Source organism: Sceloporus undulatus, chromosome 8 (assembly GCF_019175285.1).
Source record: "Sceloporus undulatus isolate JIND9_A2432 ecotype Alabama chromosome 8, SceUnd_v1.1, whole genome shotgun sequence".
NCBI lineage: Eukaryota > Metazoa > Chordata > Lepidosauria > Squamata > Phrynosomatidae > Sceloporus > Sceloporus undulatus.
Window position 1 is genome coordinate 27429406 of NC_056529.1, and position 12210 is coordinate 27441615.

The window sequence follows — 12210 nt, forward strand, 5'->3', positions numbered from 1 at the left end:
TGGGTGACCTGCATGAACAGGGATGGCTTAATTTACGTTCTACCCCTCCGTATTTTATGGGAGAGCAGAGATGGACAACTGTACTAGGTATGGGATGACGTTTCTGCACCACAGTCCTTTGAGAGGTGACATGGATGATCAAAAGTGCAACTTTCCCCCTCCAAAACAAACAAGCAAACAAACAAACCCAGGAATGGCAAGAAGTCCAAATCTGATATGTATACAGTACTCCATTTTCCAAGCCCAGAAACCTCTTGGGGAGTCTGAAGAAATTGGAGGCCACAGAAGCAATCTTGGAGGCCACCTTTAGCCATAGAGTCTCTCTTTACTGAAGCTCTGGGAGGAAAATTTTGGTGACAGTCAAAGGAGAGTAGAAGACTTGAGAGAGAATGAATAGAAGTAATCTCTGCTAGAGAAGACTATGGAAGATGGAACTGCAGTTGGCCTTAATAGAAAGTACTGCAGGGAGGAGCAGAGATGGGCAACTGTTGTATGTCCAAGGGTCAGCCTTTTTTTGTCCATAGGCCACAAGGATATCCAAAAGAGCAAAAGAAGAAGAGGAAAAACAGCACATGAGTGTCTGGAAGTCTAGTAGTGGTTTTGATGAATGGAGTTTTGTTGTTGTTGTTAAGCACTGCAGTTGAACCATGAAGCCGACTGAAATGGTAAACTGCTGTTCCCCTCTACCCTTGTTTGCTAGACAATGGGTACTATCCACACATCATCATCATCATCATCATCATCTTGCCCTTCTCCAAAAGCTGGGACTCAGGGCGGCTTACAACATTAAAAAAAACACACCATTTGGTTAAAAAAAATACAAAAATAGAATTCAATTACTACAATAATTAAAACAAATTCAATGCTAAAATCAAGTTTAAAAATCTGAAAATGCTTAAAATGCATTAAAACAATACAGAAGCACCTTGTCACATGCCTTAAAACCTTTCTGTTTTCAAAGCCTGTCTAAACAAGTAGGTCTTAGCCTGCCGGCGGAAGGATAACAAATTATTATTGTTGTTGTTGTTGTTGTTGTTATTTATGCTGCCTCTCCCGCAGGATTGAGGTGCCTTACAATATCACATAAAATACAATATGTATCAAAATACATTCTATTAATACCCTCCCCACATTAAATCCTATGGTGCTATGGAAGTACAGGATCATAGGATGTTACTTTAGGAAGGGAACATAAGGGCTATCCAGTCCAATGCCTGCCATGCAGGAACACACAACTAAAGTACTCCTGAAAGATGCCCACCCAACTTGTGTAAAACCTCAAAAGATGGAGAGTCTACCACCCTCCGAGGCACTTGCTTGAACAGCTCTTACAGTCAAGATGGTCTTCCTAATGTTTAGGTAGGATCTCATTTCTCCTACAGGCACGTTTTGGTTAATAAAGCCTCTGATCATTTCCTTTTTGCAAAGTCTCTGGACAGCACCTCTCACCTTGCCTCCCGCATGCGTTTGCTTCCAAGCTGAGCACAAAACCAAAAGCACCACCGACTGTACTTCTAGGCTTTGGACTGCTGGTGTTTGCCAATTCTTGCACAAAAAAGAGACTGAAACAAAACTCTCCAGCCTGTTCCATGTGACCTCTCAAATTGCAAACAAAACTAAAAGAAAAAGGCAGGGAAAGGAGGTGGAGAGAGAGAAGGGACTTGTTTTTACTGAGTCCGGCACAAAATGGAATTCCTTCCCAGCTATTCCCCAGAAATTTGGATGCTCCTCGGTATCTTCTTGGCCCTATTTATGCTGTAAGTATGACTGAAGTGGCTGTTGTTGGGGCAGACAGTGCATTTGCCCAAACAAAAAACCAGTGAAAGGAGGTGAAAGATAATGTTGTGTTTGTTTAGTTTGTACTTCTGGGAAGGGCCTATTTCAGATGCAGAGAGTTTTAAAACATTGCAAGTTCTGATGCCTCTTGAGAGCCCCTCACTGATCTCTCTTGCACTGCTTGTCTTTCCAGCTATGGCATCTGGCCCTACAATTTCTTTAAGAAGCTGGGCGTTCCTGGACCAAGGCCTTTGCCTTTCATTGGCACTTTTCTCAAATACCGGAACGTAAGTATCTGAGGATATTAAATATGAAGGTTACCCTTAGGAAAAGCCATATGCAACTGGGCAGTGGAGGCAAAGCTGTTTAGAGACAGGGATGTAAGTCTCCCTTGCAGGATATTTTCTCTCTCCTTGCTTTTCTCTTTTTGTTTTGGCAGGGCATTAACAACTTTGACCAGAGCTGCTATGAGAAGTATGGCAAAATCTGGGGGTAAGTCTCCCACAAAATGGAGCTCCTTCAAGGAATGGGATTTAATGCTCCCCGCTAACATTGTGGGAGCATACCTCTCCGACTGCAACTTGTTTCCAAAACAAACGTGCCAAGGTGTCTGTATGCTACTCCGGTTTGGTTTGTGAATGTATCGTCATCTCAGAGCAACACAGAACAAAATAAATTAGAGCCTACAATTCTAGTCCCTTTTCTCTGGAAAGAGCAGGGAGAGGGGAATGTGCTCCATGCTAGAGCGCTCAAGAAATCCAGACTATAAAACCCAGCCCATATACATGAGACATTTTTGAAGAGATGTAGATAGTAGCCTTGTTTGATTTCTTCTGCAACCCTTTGTCTTTGTGGAGTCTATTCTGATTTCTCTCCTTGCACAAATGTCCTACTGTTGGAAGTCTTATTCAGTCGGATCTCTTGGATCTTAGACTTGAACAGGTATTGGGTCAAATGAGGCATGCTTAGAGAAGACCTGTCAAAATCAATGGGGCTCAAGTTGTGATTCGCTTGTGATTTCAGTGTGGGTCTACATGCATGACTGAGTCTAGATTTCATCTGTAGCTTCCAACCACCGTTATTTAGTTGTAAGGAATAAAAATATTAAAAATTGTGTGCATTTTCTACACTTCTGCACAACGGCAGCGTATTCATAGCTCATCCATATATCATTGGTTCTCAAACACTGGTCCTCAAGGTCTTTTGGACTTCAGCTCCCAACTCATTGGGCAAATGGCTTGGGGTTTCATGGAGCCGCAGTCCAAAACACCCGGAAGACCAGCTTTTGAGCATCACTGTTGATGTTGCAGCTGAAGACAGGGGACTCTGGACCTGACTCTTCCACAAATTGATACTGAGACATTACATTCAAATTGTAAAGATGCTGTTTTCTTCTTTCTTTTGGCAACTAGACTATTTGATGGCCGCCAGCCAGTGATGGCTATTTTGGATCCTACCATCATTAAAACAATCCTAATAAAAGAATTCTACACCAGTTTCACCAACCGTCGGGTACGTGTCGACCAAGAATTTGAATACAAAAATATTATCAGTTTTAGAATAAGTTAATTTCTATACAAACTAGGCAAAAATGATGCTCTAGGCCTGCATTTAAAAAGAATTAGAGATTGGACTCACACCCATTTTTGTCTTCTTTTATGTCTTGGTTTATGCAGGACTTTGGGTTGAATGGAGAGCTGGACACATCGATAATTACAGTCAGAGATGAACAATGGAAGAGGATCCGCACAGTCCTGTCTCCAAACTTCACCAGTGGGAGACTGAAGGATGTAAGTCATGAAGGCTGTCCATCTTGGACATCATTGTTATTGTCCTTCTCCATCAGGTTTGTTTTGACTTATGGCAAGTTCTATGAATGGAAACTTCAATGAGCCCTAGTCATCAACAGCCCTACTCAAATCTTGCTAGCTCAAGGCAGCCATGACTTCCTCCACTTAAAATATGGTCTTCTGTTCTTCCTACTGTCTTCCATTTTACCAAGCATGATCATCTTTCCCAGTGGATCATCTCATCTCATTATATGGCCAAAGTACAACAGCCTTAGTTTAATCATTTTGGCATCCAGGGAACGTTCAGGCTTGGTTTGCTCTCTGGTCCATTTATTTGTCTCTCTATGGAATCTATGCTCCAGCAACACACTTCAAATGAATAGATTCATTTCTTTTCAGCTTTCCTTGCTCTCCAGCCCTGGACTTATTGCTTACTAATTAATATTTTATCTGCTGCTTTGACTCTATTCTTACTGATGCTAAACTAACTGAACACCTAATAAAAATATGCCCCCTGTCTATAGACAAAATTGTTCCCTTGGAAGAAAGTCATTCCAGTTTCTTGGAACTGATACGTCCAAGTCTATAACAATGTGTGCAAGTCACCTGACAATGTGAGGCTGTTCTAAAATGCTTGCTGGTATCATAACTCCATTTTAATGGACACCCAGAATCCAGTCTTAACATCTCAAGATTTGGTCTGTGTTTTAGATGATGCCCATCATCAACCATTATGGGAAAAAGTTGGTGGAAAATGTCCAGAAGAACGTGGGAAACGATGAATCCATAGACATGAAAGTGTGAGTAATTCCCAGGCAGAGCTAATGTGGAGTAGTGGTTTGAGCATTGGACTATGGCTCTGGGAAACCAGAAATGCAAATCCTTGTTCAGCCATGGAAACCCACTGGGTGATGTTTCAGCAAGCCATGCTCTTTCAGAATAAGAGGAGGCAAACTTAAGGTGACTATAAGTCAGAAATAGCTTGAAGGTAAGCAGCAACTGTCTGATTTTAAAACAGAAACAAGTTATAGAAATGATCTCCAGGTGGGACTTGCTGCCATTTTGTGACCCTGTGCTTGATGCCTAATAAAATAAAGTGCATGTGTGTCCACTTTCTATTCCTTGAAGGATATTACAGTCCAAACAAGATATTAGTGTTTACTTTGCCACATTTTGTAATTGCATTTTCAGATATAAAATCCATGGTTTCTAGGTATGGAACCATATCCATTATTAAATGATAGAAGCGTATTGATTTTAAAGGTAACAGTGATGTGTAATATAGATACAGACTAGATACAAGGTAACCGAGTTTAATGATGCATGATTTTTTTTTACAATTAGTTATAATAGGTTCTTAAAATGTCATTGTTTAAATAAATTCGCTGCTCTCTAATGAGATGTCATACAGGCTGCAGACATATTAGATAAATGGGGGAGATTAATCTGAATCTTTTTATTGCCTGTTTGAGCTTTCCTATAGTGTCAAAAGTCCCCATCGCAAGACTGTGTTGAAGAGGTTTGTTGGAAGGGAGCAAGACATACCTGTTGAGGGGCTTCTCTCTGGAAGACAACTTCTTGCCATAGAGTCCCATCACATCTGATGGATTTGTCTTTTCTTCATCTCTTTCCTTCCTTCTAGCCTCTTTGGAGCCTACAGCATGGATGTAGTCGCCAGCACTTCATTCAGCATCAACGTGGACTCCATCAACAACCCCAATGATCCTTTCGTCAGGCATGTCAAGGATTTTTTGAAGCTCAGTGTTTTCAACCCAGTAATATTCTTGCTTGGTACGAAGCCCCCATCGGTTACAGCATGTCGACATTTTCCTCTCTTTCTTTTTTAAGGTTTGATTTAAAAGTGGTGAATCTGCTTTGACAGATTGGTAATGTACCAGGACAGACGGTAGAACCGCTTCTTCATAGCTTTTACTAACCCTTCAAAGCTGCAAATCTATTTCAAAGTGCAACAGTAGACTGTGTTCAACTCGGCAAGAAGAAAGGAAAAGGCAGGGGCAGAATCTTGCCCTTCCCTGGAGACTCAGACAAAAGCAAACTGCTGCAGCCTCTTCTAGATTGTGTGTCTTTTGCTCCTCAATAACTTTTGACATCTCAGTCACACTATAATGTTGTTAGGTTGTAGTTTTCATTTGCGAAATGTTGGAGGGCATGGTGCCATTTGCCTAACACACAAAGAAAATGAGTGAAGCAGTTGCACTCGAAGTGAAATTTTGTGACAGTATCTCTCAAGGGGATCTCTTGAGAGGCTATCTCTTCCGACAGATAAATTTGCCATATGGTTGCCATACGCTCTTTGGGCCTGACTTAAAATTTCAGTTTTGTCTTCTCTGTCTCTATGCAAAAGCACTCTATCTCAGGATGAGAAGCCAAAAGTAAATTTAGGGCAAGCTGAAGTCGAAGGCTTTCATGGCCGGCATCCATAGTTTTTGGGGATATGTGGCCATGTTCTAGAAGAGTTTATTCCTGGTGTTTCTCCAGCATCTATTGCTGGGATCTTCAGAGAATGCTGGCATGGAAGAGAGTGGGGTATATATATACATACACCCAGGATCATACAATATCTACCTACCTACCTACCTAACTACCTACCTATCCATCCATCCAACCATCCATCCTCCCTCCCTACTGGCTCCATTCAATGGGATCCTGGGATCTGTAGTTTAGGGACAGGAATTTAGATTTCTCAGCCAGAGAGCTTACAAGATTATAAACTACAGGAGTCTGTAAAATATAGCCATAGCAGTTTTTAAAATGGCACCATTACGCAATAGCTGTGTAGTATAAAATGGCCCTGCGTTTTCCTAACCAGGCTGCAGTTTTATGGCATCTTCACAAAACACCATTTTCATCTCCTTTCCCAGTTATTTTCCCATGCCTTAGACCCCTTTTTGAGGCTCTAAAATTCAGCCTGACGCCAGCGTCGCTCACCAATTTCTTCATGGATGTGCTCAAAAAAATCAAGAAGGATCGGCAAGAGAGTAACCATAAGGTCAGTTAGACTCATTTGTGGGGTCTCTTCTGCTTTGTATTCTATGAGCAAACCTGTGTTTGTATAGGGCTGGTGGGAGAGGGCTATCCCAGGACCTAGGGACAACCCTGTGTGACGTTACAAAGGGTAGCCCCTGGTGATGCACTACGCATAATAGGTTAAGGAATAGCTACAATGACATAATATATACCATTCAAAGCAAAAGCCATATAGCAGCCGCATGATCCTGGGACACTACATTGGGCTGAATGGTGAACTGGATCTATTTTTGGCTATTACTGGGTACCAGTTATCAGCATCTGTGATTCTACTCCTCTGTAGGGCCGAGTTGACTTTCTGCAGCTAATGATGGACTCCCAAATTTCAGAGAACACTTCAGAAGAGGCAAAGTCATATAAAGGTAAACTTAGGAGCTATACAGATGGGTGGCTAAACGCCACCCCTGCATGCCCCAGATTGGTGCTGAAGCAGCCGCACACTACGGCACCGATCCACACCCCAAAAGACATTGCTCTGAGCAGCTTCCTGGAAGGGGCGTCATTGGTACGCACACGCGCCATGATGACGCCCCTTCTGGCCATCATGGCGGGCAAGTGGCAGAACTAGCACTGGGGACATGTGGACGCTCAGCCCTAGTTCAGCCCTACTCCACAAAGTGCCGGTCTGTACTGCCCCTTACCTTTCTTACTGCAACAACCAGAATCCTTTAAGACAGTGGGTGACCATGCTAGCTAGCTGATTCTTGGAGTTACAGTCCAAAAAATATAACATTTCCCATGGTCTGGTACAATGCAGCCACAGTCTCAAATAACCTGAAAAACAGATCCATTGCCTGGGCCTAGTTTTTGATGTTTCATCTTTCTCGTCAGCTGGACATTTGGCCACCGCTTTTTGTCACATAGTAAAACCTTTTAAAGGAGTTCTCATCATAGAGATTAATCTCAGCACAATACAGGCCAAAAGTGATTTTAAGATTTATTCTCTAGTATACATAGTGCAACAGTTTAATCCCACCCTGATTATTACTGGCTGCATTCTCCAAAGAACTGATTTACAGTTGTTTTCCTTCCTCATCTATTTTCAGCTCTAACTGACAAAGAGATCTTGACACAGGCCATAATCTTTATTTTTGGGGGCTATGAGACCACTAGCAGTGCCCTCAGCTTCTTGTCTTATTCCCTGGCCATCCACCCAGATGTCCAACAGAAGCTGCAGGAAGAGATTGATAAAGCACTTCCCAACCAGGTAAGAGACTGTTATGGTCACCATTGGCCACATTTATTGGGAACGGGTCAAATGATCTGTGACATATGGAAGATGAAGTTCAAGAGGACTTTAAGAAATGCATCTAGTCCTCATGGCTAGTGAGATCGTTTTTGAAAGCCTGGTGGTGGTGTGTCTAAGCAAACCCTATGAAATTCATGGGGTCACCATAAATTGACAGGTGACTAGGAGAGTTACTTTTTCTCATTCTCAGGCTACTCCCAGCTATGATGCGGTCTTTCAGATGGACTATCTGGACATGGTGGTAAATGAAACTCTCAGGCTCTATCCTCCAGGAGGACGGATTGAAAGAGCTTGCAAAAACACTGTGGAAATCAATGGAGTGACCATCCCGGAAGGAACAGTGGTTATAATCGCTGCTTTTGTCCTGCATCGTAACCCGGAATATTGGCCAGACCCAGAAGAATACAGACCAGAGAGGTAGGAAGGATCTTAAGGCTATAACAGGGTCTGCCCTTCGATCAGTCATTTGACCAAAATGAATTCCTTCCACAACTAATGACTCTTGAGGACCTCTTCATGCAAATCCCAACAGCAAAAGATCAAAGTGTGTATTGCCTAGGGACCACAAACACCAGCTTGCTTTTCTGCCACAAAGGGTCAAAGATGTGCATTGTTTCCTGGCTCTGGGCACTTGCATTTGGGGTTAGAAGCTTCACACATGCATTTCTTGCTTCTCTTTGCAAATAGGTTCAGTAAAGAGAACAAGGAAAGCCTAAACCCATACGTCTACTTGCCTTTTGGAGCGGGTCCCAGGAACTGTATTGGAATGCGTTTTGCTCTGCTGGTCTTGAAAGTGGCCGTTGTGGTCCTGCTGCAAAAGTTTTCCTTCCGAACCTGCAAAGAGACACCGGTAAGCAGGATATTTGAAAGAAAAACGCAATCTAGACTGTTCTTTCTGCTAGTCCAGAATTCCTTGCATATCTTCAGCTAAACTAAATTTATAATAAACCAGTATGTAGAAAGATCTTGCAGCACCATTGAAACTAACTAAAGAAAAAAGTTGGCAGCATGAACTTTTGCAGACTAAAGTCTACTTCCTCAGGTGCATTTGGAAGTAGACTTAAGTCTATGAAAGCTCATGTGGCCAACTTCTTTCTTTAGTTAGTTTCAAAGATCTCTCTACATACTGATTCTACAGACTAACACAGCTATATCTGTGAATTATAATAGATTCAATGAAATAAAAGCAAACCACCATTCCCAGTCATAGATATGCACAAAAGCATGACATGGCTATCATCTTCAGTGTGGCAACCAGAGCTGCCCTGAGTCCCAGCCTTCGGAGAAGGGCAGGATATATAAATAAATATTATTATTATTATTATTATTATTTCTTTTTTAATGGGAAAGATCCCCTTGGAAGTGGCCGGCACTGTCTTCCTGGAACCCAAAAGGCCCATCAAGCTGAAGTTGGTGCCCAGGACTGTTTCTGGACCTGAGGAATAGAGAAATCGGAAACGGCACCTTCTGCATCACAGAATTGATCGATACTGCGGTTAGAAAATTTAGTGAACTGGGCTGAAAACTGTATCTGGGAGACCAGATTTATGAATTCATCCTACCGAACCTGTGACTGGAGTCAAGAATGGAGCAAATTGTTGTTTTTCATTTCAGGAGCTTTACTGAATTAATACTGAGATAGTACAATCCTATATGCATCTACTCAGAATAAGCCCAGTCGCATTCATATACTACTCTCTGCAAAATATGTATAGAATTACAGCCTTAATTTGCTTAATTTAAGCTGATAGAGAAAGCAAAAGTAAAGCAGTAAGACATTCTTTAACTTTCTTAAATCGATGTCTATGTATAAGAGAGGATATATTGTTTGCCTATGCTGCTTTTTTGCTTAAAGGCCCCAAAAAAACAGTGTACATGAGAAACAATATAAGAATAAAAGGGGATGCATTTGAGGAAATAGACTTAAGTCTACAAAAGCCAATGCTGCCTCTTTCTTTCTTTCTCTCCATTACTCTCAAAGGTGCTGCACAATCCCTTTGCAATAAAAGAGGATGTTTGCCTACCGGTCTGTTAAAGCCGTAAAACACCAGACTTCATATTTTCTGGATGCTAGAGCGCATGTTCAGTGGATAGAGATTAAGGAGTAAAGACACCAATGGCTCTGAGAAGCAAACTAAAGGTGTTATTATAGGAACTCCATTTGAGGCAGGAAAAGTTAGAATCTAATTTTCAGTCTAAGGAAAAGAGAAGTGAAGAAAAGAGGAGGAAAATAAGCCATAAGAGTCTCCATTTATATCACAGAAGGGTCAAGAAAGGAGGGCACTTTGCATCATTCAAACTATCTAACCCTGGCCCAAAGCAGAATTAATGCAGTTTGACACCGCTTTAGCTGCCATGGCTCCATCTATGGACTATCATTTCTTCTCTATCTAGTTTTAAACCTGGATTAAAGGCTTTCTTGTTCTCCGAAGCATTTGGTACTCTAGTATAATATCGTTTTATAATTAAGACTTTACTATACCTGTTTTTACAGTTTTGTACTTTAATTTCTTTAAACTGCGATGCCGAAGGCTTTCATGGCCGCCATCCATAGTTTTTTGTGGGATTTTCGGGCTCTGTGGCCATGTTCCAGAAGAGTTTATTCCTGACGTTCCTCTGCAGATGCCAGCCACAGATGCTGGCGAAACGTCAGGAAGAAACTCTTCTGGAAAGCCAGAGCTTGGGCACCACTGATCTAGAACCAGGAGAATATTCACTGCCACAGGGTCCTTGCCAACTTTGGTCAGCGTGAAAGTGGAGATACCAAAGATCAGACTAGATATAAGATTTCTTTCGTCATCTTTTAATAGCTGTGTAAAGCTGGGGTGCTTATCTCTTTAAAGGCACAGTATCACTTTTGTTGTTGCTGTGTGCCTTCAGTTCATTTCCAACTTAGGGCAACCCTATGGCAAACCTATCATGGGGTTTTCTGGGGCTGAGAGTGTGTGACTCCTCCAAAGTCATCCCATGGGTTCCCAAGTATCTCATTTGAATTTGGCAAACACAGTGCCTTATCCAGAGGACTCCTTCTGCGTGACCTGGGCAGATATTCAGGAGGTTCAGCTCCATATTCCAGGGAAAACAGTCCATTGAGTTTCTGATTGACTTGCAGCAATTAAAAGGTCCAACGATTTGGTTCTAATTGCCTCCGCTTCAGGATGGGACTATTTATTCTACATCCAATTACGAACCGATCAATCTGGTCTGCTGCTAATAACATCTGCTTTAAGTAGGTGTCAAAAGAGTTCTTCCTGAGACGAGGAATCTATTGTACCATCGCTCTCCGTCATCCACAGAATTTCACAGTTAAAGTAGAAAGCATTAAGAAAAAAGAGGGAGGCCACACTAAACATGGTTCCATTCCACCAAGGGACCTACCGCCATGAGTTTGCAAGACCTGAGCAGAATAGTTAATGACTGAGGTTCTAATCTTGGAGGTCTCTCATTCATAGGGTTTCAATACGATGAGGGCCACTTGATGGCAAATAATAAATATTTTGTCTAGATTGCCTCCACCACACCTGGAAATATTTTCCTTCTTCTCAGGACATGGACACATATGGTACTTTTTGGTAATTTGTGAAACTTGACCGAAAGACCATATTCCATGATTTCCATGCATTGGAATGGCATGCAGTTCATGGCCCAGATCTAAATATGCATTGCTTCCCATGTGCAGTGATTTCCCAACTTTGCAGTGTGCCTTTTGACCGATTTAGCAGCATGACAAATGATCATCTGAGAGGACAGATTAGAAGAGGATGCTAAAGTGCCATGGAAGTCAAGAGAGTGAGTCTGGGAAGAACTATGAACATGTCCTCAACTTGCATCCTAGAAGATTATCGCACTGCGTTCTGAGAACGTTCCATATCATCACGTGATGAAAACGTTCCTGGAACGGATATTACCGCATTAGAAATCAAAACGGGATCAGAACGGGATCAGAACGGCAGTTTACCGCACTGCGATTCCTTTTTCTTGAAACCGTTCACAGAACGGTTTGCTGTATTAAGTTTTGTGGGCTGTCTTCTGATGACGTCGCCACTCAGTGGTTGGACGGCTCGGGAGAGGCGCTGTCCCCAGGAAAGAGGGAAAAGGGAGGCTTGGGCCATGGAGCTCGCCTCTCCTGAGTCCCTCGGCTTACTGAAATCCCTCACCTCCCTTCCCCATAGGAATCAATCCAAAAACGGAGTTTTAAAAGAACAGTGAGCCCTATGGGTCTTCATCTGGGGGGAGCAGAGGATGCTTGGCTATGGGGTTGTCCTGCCATCTCTCCCTCTCTCCTCTTTCCCCATAGGAATCAATCCAAAAACGGAGCTTAAAGAGCACTGAGCCCTATGGGTCTTC

General features: G+C 42.3%; 1 protein-coding gene across 1 annotated transcript; it reads left to right on the plus strand.

Moving 5' to 3' along the window:
- The first annotated feature begins 1558 nt into the window (after positions 1-1558).
- LOC121937545 (cytochrome P450 3A29-like) lies at positions 1559-9805 on the plus strand. Its single transcript, XM_042480828.1, has 13 exons — positions 1559-1757; positions 1970-2063; positions 2216-2268; positions 3189-3288; positions 3453-3566; positions 4278-4366; positions 5209-5357; positions 6449-6576; positions 6898-6976; positions 7661-7821; positions 8054-8280; positions 8551-8713; positions 9214-9805. The coding sequence occupies exons 1-13, from the start codon at positions 1687-1689 to the stop codon at positions 9307-9309; spliced, it is 1524 nt and encodes a 507-aa protein (XP_042336762.1). The 5' UTR covers positions 1559-1686; the 3' UTR covers positions 9310-9805.
- Positions 9806-12210: the final 2405 nt, after the last annotated feature.